At 41.7% G+C, this 14,382-nt stretch overlaps 4 gene segments (V, D, J or C); 2 read left to right on the forward strand and 2 right to left on the reverse strand.

Annotated features, from left to right (window-relative positions):
• The first annotated feature begins 496 nt into the window (after window positions 1-496).
• Window positions 497-886, forward strand: LOC122543687. The segment is given in 1 exon segment: window positions 497-886. A coding segment is annotated over 1 exon segment (390 nt).
• A 1,378-nt stretch (window positions 887-2,264) lies between these two features.
• Window positions 2,265-3,408, forward strand: LOC122543688. The segment is given in 2 exon segments: window positions 2,265-2,316; window positions 3,050-3,408. Coding segments are annotated over 2 exon segments (411 nt in total).
• Window positions 3,409-6,750: 3,342 nt separating this feature from the next.
• On the reverse strand, window positions 6,751-7,349 carry LOC122543689. The segment is given in 2 exon segments: window positions 6,751-7,094; window positions 7,250-7,349. Coding segments are annotated over 2 exon segments (396 nt in total).
• Window positions 7,350-8,134: 785 nt separating this feature from the next.
• On the reverse strand, window positions 8,135-8,876 carry LOC122543690. The segment is given in 2 exon segments: window positions 8,135-8,682; window positions 8,765-8,876. Coding segments are annotated over 2 exon segments (594 nt in total).
• Window positions 8,877-14,382: the final 5,506 nt, after the last annotated feature.

Consider the following 14,382-nt stretch of genomic DNA (forward strand, 5'->3'; position numbering starts at 1 on the left):
TTGAGATATTTTGCTTGATTCTGTGAGGCTGCTGAAAGTGTAGAGTACAGTCTCAATTGCAATGCGTGAAGAAAATGCCCCAAAATCGTTAAATGCTGCATTTGCAATAAAATGGGCACAGCAATCCAGGCAACAATTTTTTGTTTGGGGGTGAGGAGGGGGAGGAGGATATTTTCGTTTTCATTGACCACGATCGTATGAACTCAATTGTGGTGAGAAATTGACGTAGCAATTTATCTAGTGGAAGATAACCACTAGAGGGCAGAGTGAATCTGTGACATATATTAAACGAGAGGGCGGAGTGACATTACACACATTGTGAGCAGCTCTGTGTGCGAAAGGCCTGGTACGGAAAGATAAACTCGAAGACATAACTTATTTCACAACTTCTAAAGAAGGCAGCACTGTGTTCGACACGAAAAGAGTGTTTTTCTCATTGTTAACTCTTTTTTTTCCAACAAAACTCTGCGGGCCTTACGCTTCATGTAACTTGATGATGTCTCAAATTTACCGAGTTCTTTTCCTGCTTTCCTCTCTGATCTACAAGGTAGAAACTGGAGAGGATGAAGTCACGCAACTTGCTCAGTGGAAAGTTGTTAAGGAGGCAGAAAACGCTTCCATTGAATGCTCCACAACAAACACATTTGACACAGTGCACTGGTACAGACAGCTCCCGAACCAGCCGCCCCAGCATCTGGTGATGGCCAAAAGAGAAGCTGATCAACATGAGAGGATTTCTGCTTCAGTCAGTACAGACTACAAACACAGTGTCCTGAGTGTGAGAGACACCAGACTTAACGACACCGCCATCTACCTCTGTGCCAATGGGGGCACAGTGTTACAAGCTGAGGGAGAGTCTGAACAAAAACCTATACTGCACAGCTGAGCATCAATGCAATTATTTCTGGGCTGCATATTTCGATGTTAAGGGGACCACGGTGACAGAAAATGAGATAGAAAAGCTGAGCAAGACGTAAAGAGTGCACGAAGTGAAGAGAATTGGAAATCTAGGTGGAGACAAAGCAAGCATATTCACATATGCTAACGTCAGTGATAGAAAAGATGAGAGAAAGAGCGTAAATAAAGTAACAACACATGTAGAAGATAAAATGATGATAAACTATTAAAAGATAAATGGAAAAATAACGAGTGTCATGCATAGACGTTAAATATTAAATCAGTTTAAGTCATAAATTAACTTTGAAGGAAAGTAATATGGCCTTTCTTTTAACATCATTCACCTTTCATGAACGCTTACACATTCCAGTTCCCAGAAATGATTCGAATAAGCTAATCATTCGACATCATCCCATCGACTCAACTGTTCATTTCCTTGTGGTGAAACGTTCCTAGATACCTGCTCCAATGGAAACTATAGTCCCACTCACTTGAACTCTTTGTGTCCTTTTCGCAGACACTTCGTGCCATCCTCATCACTTGCCTTGCCATTTACTTTTGCGTCTTTAGCAAAATACATTCTCTTCTGTCAGGATTTCTATTAACATGTACCCCTGTTCTCTCACCATTCCCATTCAGACTTTCAGAGAAACTGTGTCATCATGTCTTCCTTCAAAAAATATTATAGTATTTGGGTGCTGCATGCAACTCTTGCATGCATCACTAATACACGTTGAAAATGTGGCGGTGAACCGTTTTGTCCAGGTGCTGCAATGTATCCGGTGTAGATACCGTTGATACATTTGCGATGGCACAATGTAAAATTCAAGAAATGTCGATTGCTAAGAATCTTACCAGAAAATGCAGCAAAATCGACATTCCACTCAACTATTTAAGAAATTGAAAATGCACTTTTTTTTAATGGACATTATCACTGTGTCCAAAACACACTAACCCTTAGCCTGGGCGAAAGGAAGTTCTCAAAACGCCAGAGAGCAGTTCTCTTAACTGCAGAACTCTAGTTTCTGACACTAGAACAACGTGGACTGTGTTCCTTCTCTGACTTCGCCTACAGAGAACCTACAACTGCCAAATATCAGTGTTGGTTCAAAGTCTATGCAAGACCCCGTTGTCTGGCTAATACATTTACGGTGTTCCTTTCTCTTGTGGCCATATGAATTGAAGTTCAAAGCGCGTGAAGCTGATTGTTTGAATTGATGAACAAAGGCGTTTGACACTCATTGGTTGTCACATCATGCCTTTGACAACAATGAACCAATGGGCAGAGATCAGGAATTGTTAGCAATTCTTGACGAAAATTATTTTAGCTTCGATCTGCTCACATTCGCTGTGATCTCTCGATAACAATGACGCCTGGAGCATTGAGTTTATTCCTCACAGCTATAGCTGTTCTAATGGGTAGGTTGATAAGTTGACGATCTTTTTCTTTTAGATCCGCAGCGGGAATTAGGTTTAACCCAGCAGTTCCATCAAAGTAGAGGCAGCGATACATTGTGTCCAAATCAATATAATCACGTGGGGCCAAATTTATCCAACACCTGCACTATTTGGGATGAGTTAGCAAACGACCCAATTGAAAGACTGCTGAAGACTTAGGCTGGGAATTAAGACGGACGGGGTCTGTTCAGATACTTTGACATAGGCGAGAGTTATAAACTAACATACCGTCTGCAGTTTTCTCTTCAGGATCGGGAACGAAATTGAAAATGACCTTGTTAGGCGGTGTGACACGTGTACTGAAGGAGGTTTTATTTGATCTGGCAAATCCCTTCACCAAGACAGCTGCCGAGTTGCATGAAATTATTTTTTGTTTTTCGCGAACTTATTTCGCAGGTTTTTGATAAAGGTCACAGGATGACTGTGGCATCAGAATAATGAAATGTTTTCTGTAATTTTCGGATTCTCCTGGAGTCTCTAACTTCAAGCGCTGATTTTGCTAATGTTGACCTTTGCGAAGTAACCTGTATGCCTCTGTCTAAATTTGTTTTTCTCATTCTATGATCTGTACATCCTTCTTTACTATGATCTGCCTCCACCGCTGGCAAAGAAAGCTTTCCAGTGCACTGAGGTACACGTGACAAATCGTCAATCAATTAACCAATCAAGTAAATCGATCAATCAATTTTTGCAGGACTTTGCCGAGGAGATTCTGTCTCACAGACACCGGCTTCAATTGCAGTGAATGAGGAGGACAATGTCCAGTTGTTCTGTAATTATACGACAACAAGCAATACTCCTTACCTTTTCTGGTACCTACAACATTTCAATGGTTCCATGGAATTTCTGCTACGGAGAAGCGAATTTGAAGCGAACGCAGAAAGGTTTCAAGGAGACCGGTTGTCCTCAAAGCTGGATCACGTGAACAGCACCATCAACCTGAAATTGGTGAAAACAGAACCGGCAGACTCTGCAATGTATTACTGCGCACTGAGCCCCACGGAGTCTCAGAACTGGGCTGACGCTGTACAGAAACTGTCAGGGAGTCACTGAATATGACAGTGTGTCAGGCAAATGGTGAGATCAGGAGAGGATCTGAAACGGTTCCCGAATTCCCAGAAAATCGGATACTTTTTCATTTGAATACATAACTTTATTCGTTATAAATTTATTATTGCAATAAACTAAAGCTGTCCGTTTAGTGAATGAAAAGGGAATACATGATGTCATACCTTTTGGAATGTCTCGAAGTGTTCCACGTTTACTGCAATGAGCGATGTCGAAAATGCAGCAACTAGTTACGTCCAACAAAATCCAAAGCATTTGGTGAGGGAAATAAAGATCGGTCACGTGATTCTGACCGGCCACGTGCATCGCTGGAGCAACCTGAATAACATTAAACATTTTGTGCTGTATTGAGTACTGCCTCTGCATGCATGTTAACAGTTTCAAAATAGCGAGAGAGAGGTTCGTTGGTGCAGGATAACGCAGACTTGCTTTCAAATACCAACCAGCAAGTGGGATATAGCTCCGATCTGAGCAACAAAAATCAAATAAACACACTCAATAATGGCAGATTAATGAGGCAAAGTGATTAGTGGAAATCTTATTCGCATGTGGTTTTTGCTTGCTGGGTTGTCTGGAAATGAACATTCTTCAACAAATACCTAAATTTGTTAATTGTTCCCAATCGTTCACACCTGATTATGTCAATTGTGTAAAGACGAAAGGATCCTGTCCTCCCTCTGGCGACATTTCAGTGAAACCGAATACTGTTACGACCACAAATTGCATTGGAGAAGGTGGAGGCGATCTGCCTCTTGGACTGCTGAGCTCTTTGAGATGGAAGGAAACTCACAGTGTTGTGAGCAAGGGTCCAGAAGTTTGACTCAGCGACAGTGAAATAATATATATACTGTTCTTGGTAATTTGGTGACCGAAAGTTGAGAGAAAGTTACAGGTGGTATTGTAACCCAAACATTCGGAATTTTCGAATCGATTTTGTTTAGTCTTGGATATATGACTCCGCTGGGATTCTGTTTATTTAACTGCCTGGAAACTTATCCGTGATTGCAGAGGGTTTCCCTTTGGGTCATGAAACGAATGGACTGATACTGATACAAAAACGGGGGTTGCTGGAAACGCTCAATAGGTCTGGTGGCATCTGTGAAGAGAAATTAAAGTTTATTTTTGTGTCTTGTGCCCTTTCCTCAGATTTGAGACAACATTATCAATACAACCCCTATTTGAAGACATCGTTTGGCTGGTGGTGGGAAGGGCAATACATGCATGCATGGTCCGCCTGTGTCACCACAAACTGCCCTTGAAATGGCTGCCGAGGGTTTGAGATTAATACACATCTCCTTCTAGAATTTACCTTTGCCAAATAGGTATGGAGGAAAATGCAATAATTTTGTTGAGGCTCGTCCTGAGCAATTTCATGGACGCTACGTTCTTTTCCCTCGGACACACGCCATTACAGGCATCAATTACATCTTGCGGACCATCAAAGCATTGAAAGACACTATTTGGTCTGTCGAGCCTTGTTCATCTTCCAGAATGAGGAGTTGACCTCGATCGCTTGTTGCAGATTGAGATATTTTAATGATCAGGACTACATGCTGAAGTCCACATTTAAGATTGGGGCAGCTACTGCCAAGACATAGTGGGGAAAGACCATAGACTGAGGTCATCATGCTGAAGGGAAATGGGGGTACATTCAATTATCAGACTTTCCTAGTGTGTCAAATATATGTAAATAGTAGAGTTGTACATGCAGGAGAGGTCTGTGGCTTGTATTTAGTCAAACTGGAACGTTCTGTGTGTTTACTTGATATGCAACTTTGTAGAACTGAACAGTTTTTAGTTCAATGTATATACATGAAGGTATTGTTTTTTGAGTAAACTATATTTTTGAAATTAAAAGAAGTTCAATCGAAGCGTGATTATCGCTTATTGAAAACTTCACCCAATACCCTGCTGTGGCGACGTGAAATAAAGTCAAAAGTGTGGCACTGGAGACGCACAGCAGGTCAGGTAGATCTGGAGAGTCAAGGTTTCGAGCTTACGCTCTTCATCAGGAATAGTGAAGTCCTCACTATCTCCCCCGACATGAAGTAAAATCAATCATAGCAATTTCGAAGGTCTCTGCAAAGACTGCTTTTTATTTCGCCCTCCCAAAAAAAATGAAGTTAAATCACAAAATGATAACACTGCAAAGGAATAGTACGGTGATGTAATCGTTGAGAAATATGCAATAACATCAGAAACAGCTACAGAGCTTCAACAGATCTGGCAATATCTGTCAAGAGTGAAACAATGTTAACTTTTCGAGTCTGATATGACTCCTCTTCAGAACGTTTTGTTCGAGTGATATGTTCTCAGCGTTTGTCATAATGGTTGAGAGAACACACAGTTAATGCCGTGTTCTCCATGCTACTGAGGTGCATTTGTGAACATTGATTCCGCATAATCTGATCTCCCAATATTCACTATGCAGGTGCAAGTTGAAAGCCAGAGGCGTGACATTGACAATCATAATTTTATTGTTCCTCTCACAACTGTAAACTGTCCGCTTCTGAAATGGTTGCATTTTGCTCTTTCATGTCTAACTCCAACTTAGAAACGAAATATATCCCAGATCAACCGTTCCAGAAATATTACATTCAAAGGAACAAATAGATGTGACATGAAATATCAATTTACAATGGACACTGAAGCCTGTCTTGTGAAAGTCCAAATAATTGTAGTAAACTGATTACCGATTTCTCAATGTTAAAGACATTTACATGTATTAGTATCAAGCATCTCCAATATTTTTGGCGCCATGACATTGTTATCAAGACTGGAAGCTAATGAGCAAGCATCACTACAACAATAATCAATTACAGAGGAATCGTAAGCTGCAGATACATGGAATAGCTAATGGATGATCAAAATCAGACTGAGGACAAACGCTAAATTGAAATATATCAGGAAGAATGAGAGATTTGCTTTTGGATATTGGACGCATCACATAGCATTGCTCTAAGTCAAGTTTCTGTTGTCACTTTATTCGGTGTCGTACGGAGTTCTGAAGCTGATGATTCGTGATTTCTGGTGTGCACCTCCTTCACTGGCTGGAGCACAATGCCAGATATTTCTAACAGTAATTCTATGGCAATCACTTTCATTTACCCAATGGCATAAATTCTCTAATCGCATGTTTGCATCTTATTCACTTGTATTAAACATAGAGTGAGAACACAGATCCCTCTCGGAGTCAGCACCCATTGACCTTTCGGTGTGAAATATATTTTTTAATTTGAACTTGGTTCATTCTGGTATTAAGGTAGGAAGTAAATGCTACTCTCGACTCGACTACCACACCTTGCACGTTGTTCCATTGGGGCGCTGTTATTGTACGAGGCTCAGCCTGGTTCCTGTCACTGTGTCTCTCAGTCCGCAGTAATATACTGCGCTGTCAGACAGCTGCAGCTCATTGATGGTGAAATTCCCTTCATTTTTTGACTTGTCCAAAGATGCAAAAAATCGATCCGACACCCCGTCTCCTTTGATGGTACTGCCATAGCTGGTAACGTAGATTAAGAATGTTGGAGATTTCCCTGGGTCCTGACGGTACAGTTGCAAAGTATACGTGCTATCTGTGGTCGAATATCTGAAATGAATGGTTACTGAATCTCTTTCAAATTGTATCGTTGTAACTGGCTTCTGTGAGATCGAATCGGCACAATTAATACCTGTGCAAATATAGAAAGAAAGTGACATTAAAATGACGATCACTATGAATGTTACCGAGTCAACGCATATACTGTAATAGAGGGAAACACAGACAAATCGAAAATTACTATAGATATTTTAACACAAGACAATATTTTAGAACTCAGAAACTTGCCTTTTAAGAACATTGTAGTAGTGAGAAATGAGTAAATAATAACAGTCGACATGTTTGCAAAGCAGATGGTGGGTGAGAACAAAGAAAATTGAAGCTGATTTTTTTCAGCTGGCAGTAAATGGCCTGTCATATCCGGTCTCGCTGCTGAATGGTTCAGAATCACCATATATCGCCCAATCAGCTAACAGCTGCTTTGTTCTCCAGTCCATGACGTCAACATGTTGTCCATGGGAAGTCCGGTGCGAAATGAAGGAGGCCGTTTGCTCCGTTCAACCTGCTCCACTCGTGATCAAAATGATCCACATCATTTCCAACTTCTGGCAGACTACTCAATTCACATCTGTCCTTATTGATTCATGAATCTATCAATGTCGACGCAAAATATACTCCACGCCAGGGCGAGCTGATCACTGAATAAACCTGACAGCAGCACTAACTTCAATTCTCCTCTTTAACAAAGTCAGCCCTGCACAATAGTGCTTAATATTTAATGCTGATTGCATTTAAGAGAAAGGAGGTTCTGCTGTAATTGTACAAGATGTCGGTGAGGCCGCACCCGGAGTAATGTGCGCAGTTCTGATCTCCTTACTTGAGGAAAGATTTACTGGCTTTGGAGGCGGTGGCCTCAAGATTAGGGCAAGTGGATTTAGGATTGAGAAAAGGAGGAACCGCTTTTCCCAGAGACAGTGGAATTCCCTGCCAAAGGAAGCAGTGGAGGCAGCTTCACTAAATTTATTCAAGACACATTTGAATGAGTTTTTGCATATTTGGGAAAATAAGGGTTATGGGGATAATGCAGGTCAGAAGAGCCGAGACAATGGATAGATCTGAATGAATGGTGAAGCGGGCTCGATGGGTCAAATGGGTCAAATGCTTCTTCTATTACTATGTACCATCCGCGGGCACAGCGATATAAGAAGGTTTCATGTAGAAAAACGCACAATGTGAATTGCAGAAAGAGTTATCTTGGGACAACAGATGATTGTCGTTTCGTTTCCAATATCTTATCAGTTGACAATTCAGCGACATATCAGAAATGTGGCTTAGGATACAGGTAGGGAAAGGAGGGTCATGAGTGTGTCTGGCTAGTTTCTGTATGGACTGACTGCAACTCTTTATCAGCGTGAGACTCAGCGCACAGTGGTAGACGGCAGAGTCAGATACATGAGCAACAGTGATATTTAAAGGAAATATTTTCCGTTTTTTGTCCAGAGTAGAAGAGAACCTGTCAGAGAAAGCTGGAGACGTCTGTCCTTCTTCCTTGTTGAATCTTTTCAGCAAATATCCCGGAGCTTCTCCGGGATATTGGATGTACCAAAAGAGCACTGGAGCAGTGTACTGTGCTGTGTAATTACAGTTGAGGATTACAGTCTCTCCTTCCTGAACCGTTTTTTCAAGTGGATCCTGGGAAACTGAATCTTGGCCGCTCGAACCTGCAACAGAAATAATGAAGTTGTCAAAAATGTGAAGGACGAACTGGCGAAGTGCATATTGATGATTTTAGGTCAAACTTACCTGACACCACTGTCATTATTATCAGTAAAGCACATAAAAAGCACATGTTTAGGTTCAGCAGTAAACAACGCACTTTTCAAAATATTTGACCTTCCGATCGTACATGCGGGACTGAACCCTGATCAGAAACAACCTTCACTTTCTGGACAAGTGAGACATTTGTTCCCTTGATCCAAATGGGTGGTTTCTCATATCTGACGTCAACAGTGGACCAATCACAGTTAATACAGGACCAAATAGAGCTGACTCTATCCAATCTCTTCCCTGGCTGTCTTGCTCACGCCGTTCCTCCTACTCATACTTTCAGCCGTTATATCGTCTTCCACCATTACACTATATTTTCGGCAGCAATCGATCAGGCACTCTTGATAGAGGTAGATCTTTCTCTGTAGGTGAGGTGAAAGGTGAAAAAGTTCAAAATTGTTTTATTACTCAGGTCTCAATCAATCTGCGCAGCCAATGTCCACAGTGAAGCTGAGCGAGGAAATGACAAGCAGTTACCTACCTGGAATCTGAGTTGTGGTGCTAGTGGGGCTCATTGTGTTTTGGCAGTTTGCTGACTTCAAACAGAAATAATTTTCATCCCATGCAGTTTAAAATTTTCACTGCATCAAAAACCCCACCAACCAGATTCAGATGACATCAGTTTTCAAAGACAGTTTTTAGAAGTGAAAATTGATTACGTTACTTACAGAGGACATGATGAATTGCAATAAAATAACGTCATTCGCCCTTGAGAACTGCTTCCGAAAATGAATTTGATGCAAACATAAGAGCAATGACACACACACACACACACAGACACGCAATCACAGTTAATACAGGACCAAATAGAGCTGACTCTATCCAATCTCTTCCCTGGCTGTCTTGCTCACGCCGTTCCTCCTACTCATACTTTCAGCCGTTATATCGTCTTCCACCATTACACTATATTTTCGGCAGCAATCGATCAGGCACTCTTGATAGAGGTAGATCTTTCTCTGTAGGTGAGGTGAAAGGTGAAAAAGTTCAAAATTGTTTTATTACTCAGGTCTCAATCAATCTGCGCAGCCAATGTCCACAGTGAAGCTGAGCGAGGAAATGACAAGCATTTGAGTTGTGGTGCTAGTGGGGCTCATTGTGTTTTGGCAGTTTGCTGACTTCAAACAGAAACAATTTTCATCCCATGCATTTTAAAATTTTCACTGCATCAAAAACCCCACCAACCAGGTTCAGATGACATCAGTTTTCAAAGACAGTTTTTAGAAGTGAAAATTGATTACGTTACTTACAGAGGACATGATGAATTGCAAAAGAATGACGTCATTCGCCCTTGAGAACTGCTTCCGAAAATGAATTTGATGCAAACATAAGAGCAATGACACACACACACACACACACACAGACACGCAAACAAACAGGCAATATGGAGTGATTCATCGCTCAAGGTAGCACAGTATGCGTTAATCAGCAGGAGAATACTTGGGCATGAATAACCTTAAGCCATTGGACTTCATGATGTTTGGAGACAATGCCGAGGATTGTGAGGGCAACTCCCTCCTGACTGCATGCAATGGCCTGGTTACCTCAGCTCAATCTGTCCTGCCGGTGGGATGGGACATACACAGGGATGGTGACCGTTGTGTCTCAGATGTTGTCTATCAGATATAATTCTATTGTTATGAGTTTGTCAGGCTGTTGCTTGACGAGTCTGTTAGACAGCTCTCCAACTTTGGCACCACTTCACAGATGTTCGTAAGGACAACTTCGCAGAGTCCACATTACTTTTTCTGCAGTTATTTTTTTTTCTGACGCCATGTGGATCATACCATTGCATGTCTTTGATGAGAATTCAAAGAGATTGATAGACGTGGGCGGCACGGTGGCTCAGTAGTTCGCACTGCTGCCTCGCAGCACGAGGGACCGACATTCGATTCTAGCCTTGGGCGACTGTCTGTGTGGAGTTCGCACATTCCCCCGTGTTTGCGTGGGTTTCTTCCACGTGCTCTGGTTTCCTCCCAATATCCGAATATGTGCAGGCGAGGTGAATTGGTCATGCTAAAACTATACATAGTGCTCAGGGATGTGTAGATAGGGTTCGTCAGGGGAGATGTAGAGTTATTGGGTTGAGTCTGGGTGGGTAACTCTTCGGTGGGTAGTGTGGACTTGTTGGGGTAAATGGCCCGTTTTCACACTGCAGCGATTCTATGATATCTATGAATAGAGTAGCTTGTTACACTAGTGTTGTGGGTCTGTAGTCGCATATGCGCCAGACCAGGAGAGGGTAGAGGATTTCCGGAAGTACATTATTGAATCACGTCAATCAATCGACAATGTTGTCATGGTCATTGTTAGATTCTTAGTTCCGAATGTTTAATTTTATTCATATCAAATTTCACCATCTACTTTGGTGGGAGACGAATCCTGTTGCTAGGAACATTAACTGACTCTCTGGAATAATAACACAGCGATAATACGAATAGGGTTTCTCCACCTACTTTTATAAACTTTCTCCAAAGTTTTTCTTTTCAAACATACTTCCCATTTTCTTTTGAAAGTTCCCATTGAAGTTTTATTGGTCATCATTTCAGCTAATTCTTTCCAGTTCATTTTAATTCATGAGAAGGAATGAGCATATCTCAAAGGTCAGTGTGTAGGATGCACATAACACGACAAAAGGAAATTCTTGGACACAATGCATGTACTTCTTTATCTCGTATTCAAACTATTATCATTATTAAAGAACTTCACAGATGCATTTCACTTGCACTTCCACCTGCAATTTTACGACAGAGTTCATCTAACTGCTTTCAAGTGTGTTTTTGCCCACCGATCAGGACGGTAATACAAAGGGGTGCAACTGTTGGAGAATGTTGTGTAACTTGAAAGGGTTCAGAAAAGATTTTCACGGATGTTGCCAGGGTTAGAGGATTTGAGTTATAGGGAGAGACCGAACAGGCTGGGGATGTTTTCCCGGACGCGTCAGAGGCTGAGGGGTGACCTTATAGAGGTCTACAAAATTATGAGGGACATGGATAGGGTAAATAGGCAAAGTCACTTCCCTGTGATATGGGAGTCCAGAACTTAAGGGCATAGGTTTAGGGGAGAGGGGAAAGATATAAAAGAGACCTAGAGGGCAACGTTTTGACACAGAGGATATGTATGGAATGAGTTGCCAGAGGAAGCGGTGGAGGCTAGTACAATTTCAACATTTAAGAGACATTTGGATGGGTAGATGAATAGTAAGGGTTTTTCGAGGGATATGGCCCGGGTGCTGGCAAGTGGGTGCTAACAAGATTGGGATATCTTGTTAGCATGCGCAGGTTGGACCGAAGGGCCTATTTCCATCCAGTGCATCTCTATGACTCTATGATTATGACTCTAATAATGAAGTGCCGTTTTCAAACTGGAAACTTAAACCTGACACTTTATTTTCAGTGAGGAACAAATCACAAACACAACCATCTATGTGTTTCAGATCTCCAGCATCCAAGATTACGTTTCATATTATGAATGCAACCACAGCCTTCCTGAGAAAGGAATTTAAACTCATCAAGAAGTTTGACAAGCATTCACAGCAGGGAGACACTATGCTCAGCATATGTGCAGTCATGGATTCAATCACCTCCTGAGCAGACACAAAGACGACGTTGTCAAGGAGGAACCATGAATATGTGAGGATTGTAGCAAGGGATTCAATTACCCATCCTAGCTGGAAACCCATTAACGAAATTTGTGGGAGATGAATATCTGGAGTTCGTTATGAACTTTTCTGAAGCAAAACGTAAAAGGACCAAATCAAAATCAGCTATTTTTAGGTTTAGCATTGGTTAAAGACAGAGAAAAATTCATAGTGTTGTACCTGCCATACAGGGTGTTGAAGTTCTTCTATTCAGCAAAAGAACCGTGAGTCGACTCTTACAGAAAATGATATGTGTTTATTGGACACAATTAATATGAGAACCATAAACTATCAAAAAAAAACAACGACATATCTTATGATTTGATTTAACTTTGTCCATTCGTATACCCCCACATTCAAACTTGGCCAGGCTCCATGTCATGATGCCTTCCTTCACTTCCGATGTCTTGAAGGTGTCTTCTCCTTCGGTGGTTATTATCGAGTTACCATCCTGAGTGTGATTTTGTGGTGACTGCTCTCCTTCCTAGTTTTCACGCCTTTTTGGGAGGGTGTTGAGGATCTTCCAACGGATTATTCGGGTTCGATTACCCTGAAGTATCAGACCCAACCAGGTGTTGGCGCGTTGATGTCAGGTTGGCCCTTAGGCATCCAATATGGTATATGCTGGGTGCACGTAACCTCCTCCAAATAAGTGTGCCAGGCGCCTCTCTCTCCAGCAAATCATTCACTACTTCAAAATGTCCCCGAGGGTGGCATTCCATTGTTGCATTCAACTCAAACTTCAGGTGTGTGTTGCAGGGTCTGCAGCTCTCAGGTTGGTATGCAAACCATCTGTGGGCACCTGTAACCTGTCTGGATTCTGCAGTATGTGGATGAGCACCGTCACTATAGTCAAGGCAGAGTTCGATTTCCCAGGATGCTTTAATCATTGTTCATCTTTTCTAACTCTATGTTAAATGCATTAGTGTCCACCATAAATATATTATTTCAGGTGACGCTTCAGGCCGTAATAACCTTGCTCTTCAGAGGTGTTGTTGAATACAGAACGTAATGTTGTGCAATTTTTAATCTAGTTCCAAAGTGGCATCATTCATTCTGGAAATAGACTCTGAAACCTGAACAATGGAAACTATGAAAATTGGAGTTGGAAAATGCTAATGATGGACTGCCAAAATACACAGAATGATTTGGAAGTACACAGGCAGTACTGAGTGTTTGAAGAGCTATTATATAGTCTGTAATTATTATTTGTTGTACGAAAATAGAAACATGTAGTTGGAAAATAATTCAACTGTGGCTAACGAAAGATTGAAAATACCCACGCTGTACGCTTTGCAAGGCCGCAAGAAACAGAGAAGTGAAAGGATTGAAAGCAATTTAAAATTAAAGGAAGGATGACCAAAAGACCGATTAAAGGGGAAAAGGGAAGATGCATGGAATCTCAGATGAATCATAAATTTAGACTGTAGAAGTTCCTTACATCGATGAAATGCAGAAAAACACAAAAACAAACTGAATTGACACCTGCATCAGCTGCAATATTCACTGTCTTATCACTAATGCACAGCTGCAGAAGTGTGGCTGCAACATGCATTGCAGTAATTCGCCAAGTGTCCTGCAACAGAACCTTCTCATTCCCGCTACCCCTTAGAAAGACAAACACAGTAGATGCATGGGGCCACTTCACTCTCAGGCCATACTCGGCATGACTTGGATCACTTGGTCAGGACTCTGGAAATCTCTTGCTAACAATAATGTAGGTGCCCCAACTCAGCAAGTAGTGTAGACATTCAAGAAGGCAGGTCACCAACACGTTTTACCTCACAGTTCGGTTTGGTCAAAGCAGCTCTCCCTGGTTCTCTGTGCTGAAAGTGATACAATGCCACCCTCTGCTGGCGGCTGCACACCACTGCAATGGCAGAGTGGAAAAATCGTTGGGGATTGTGCCAGAGGAATGGCAGCAACGCATTGCATTTTTCAAATGAACAACAGCATC

The sequence above is a fragment of the Chiloscyllium plagiosum genome, chromosome 44 (assembly GCF_004010195.1).
Source record: "Chiloscyllium plagiosum isolate BGI_BamShark_2017 chromosome 44, ASM401019v2, whole genome shotgun sequence".
In the NCBI taxonomy this organism is placed as follows: domain Eukaryota; kingdom Metazoa; phylum Chordata; class Chondrichthyes; order Orectolobiformes; family Hemiscylliidae; genus Chiloscyllium; species Chiloscyllium plagiosum.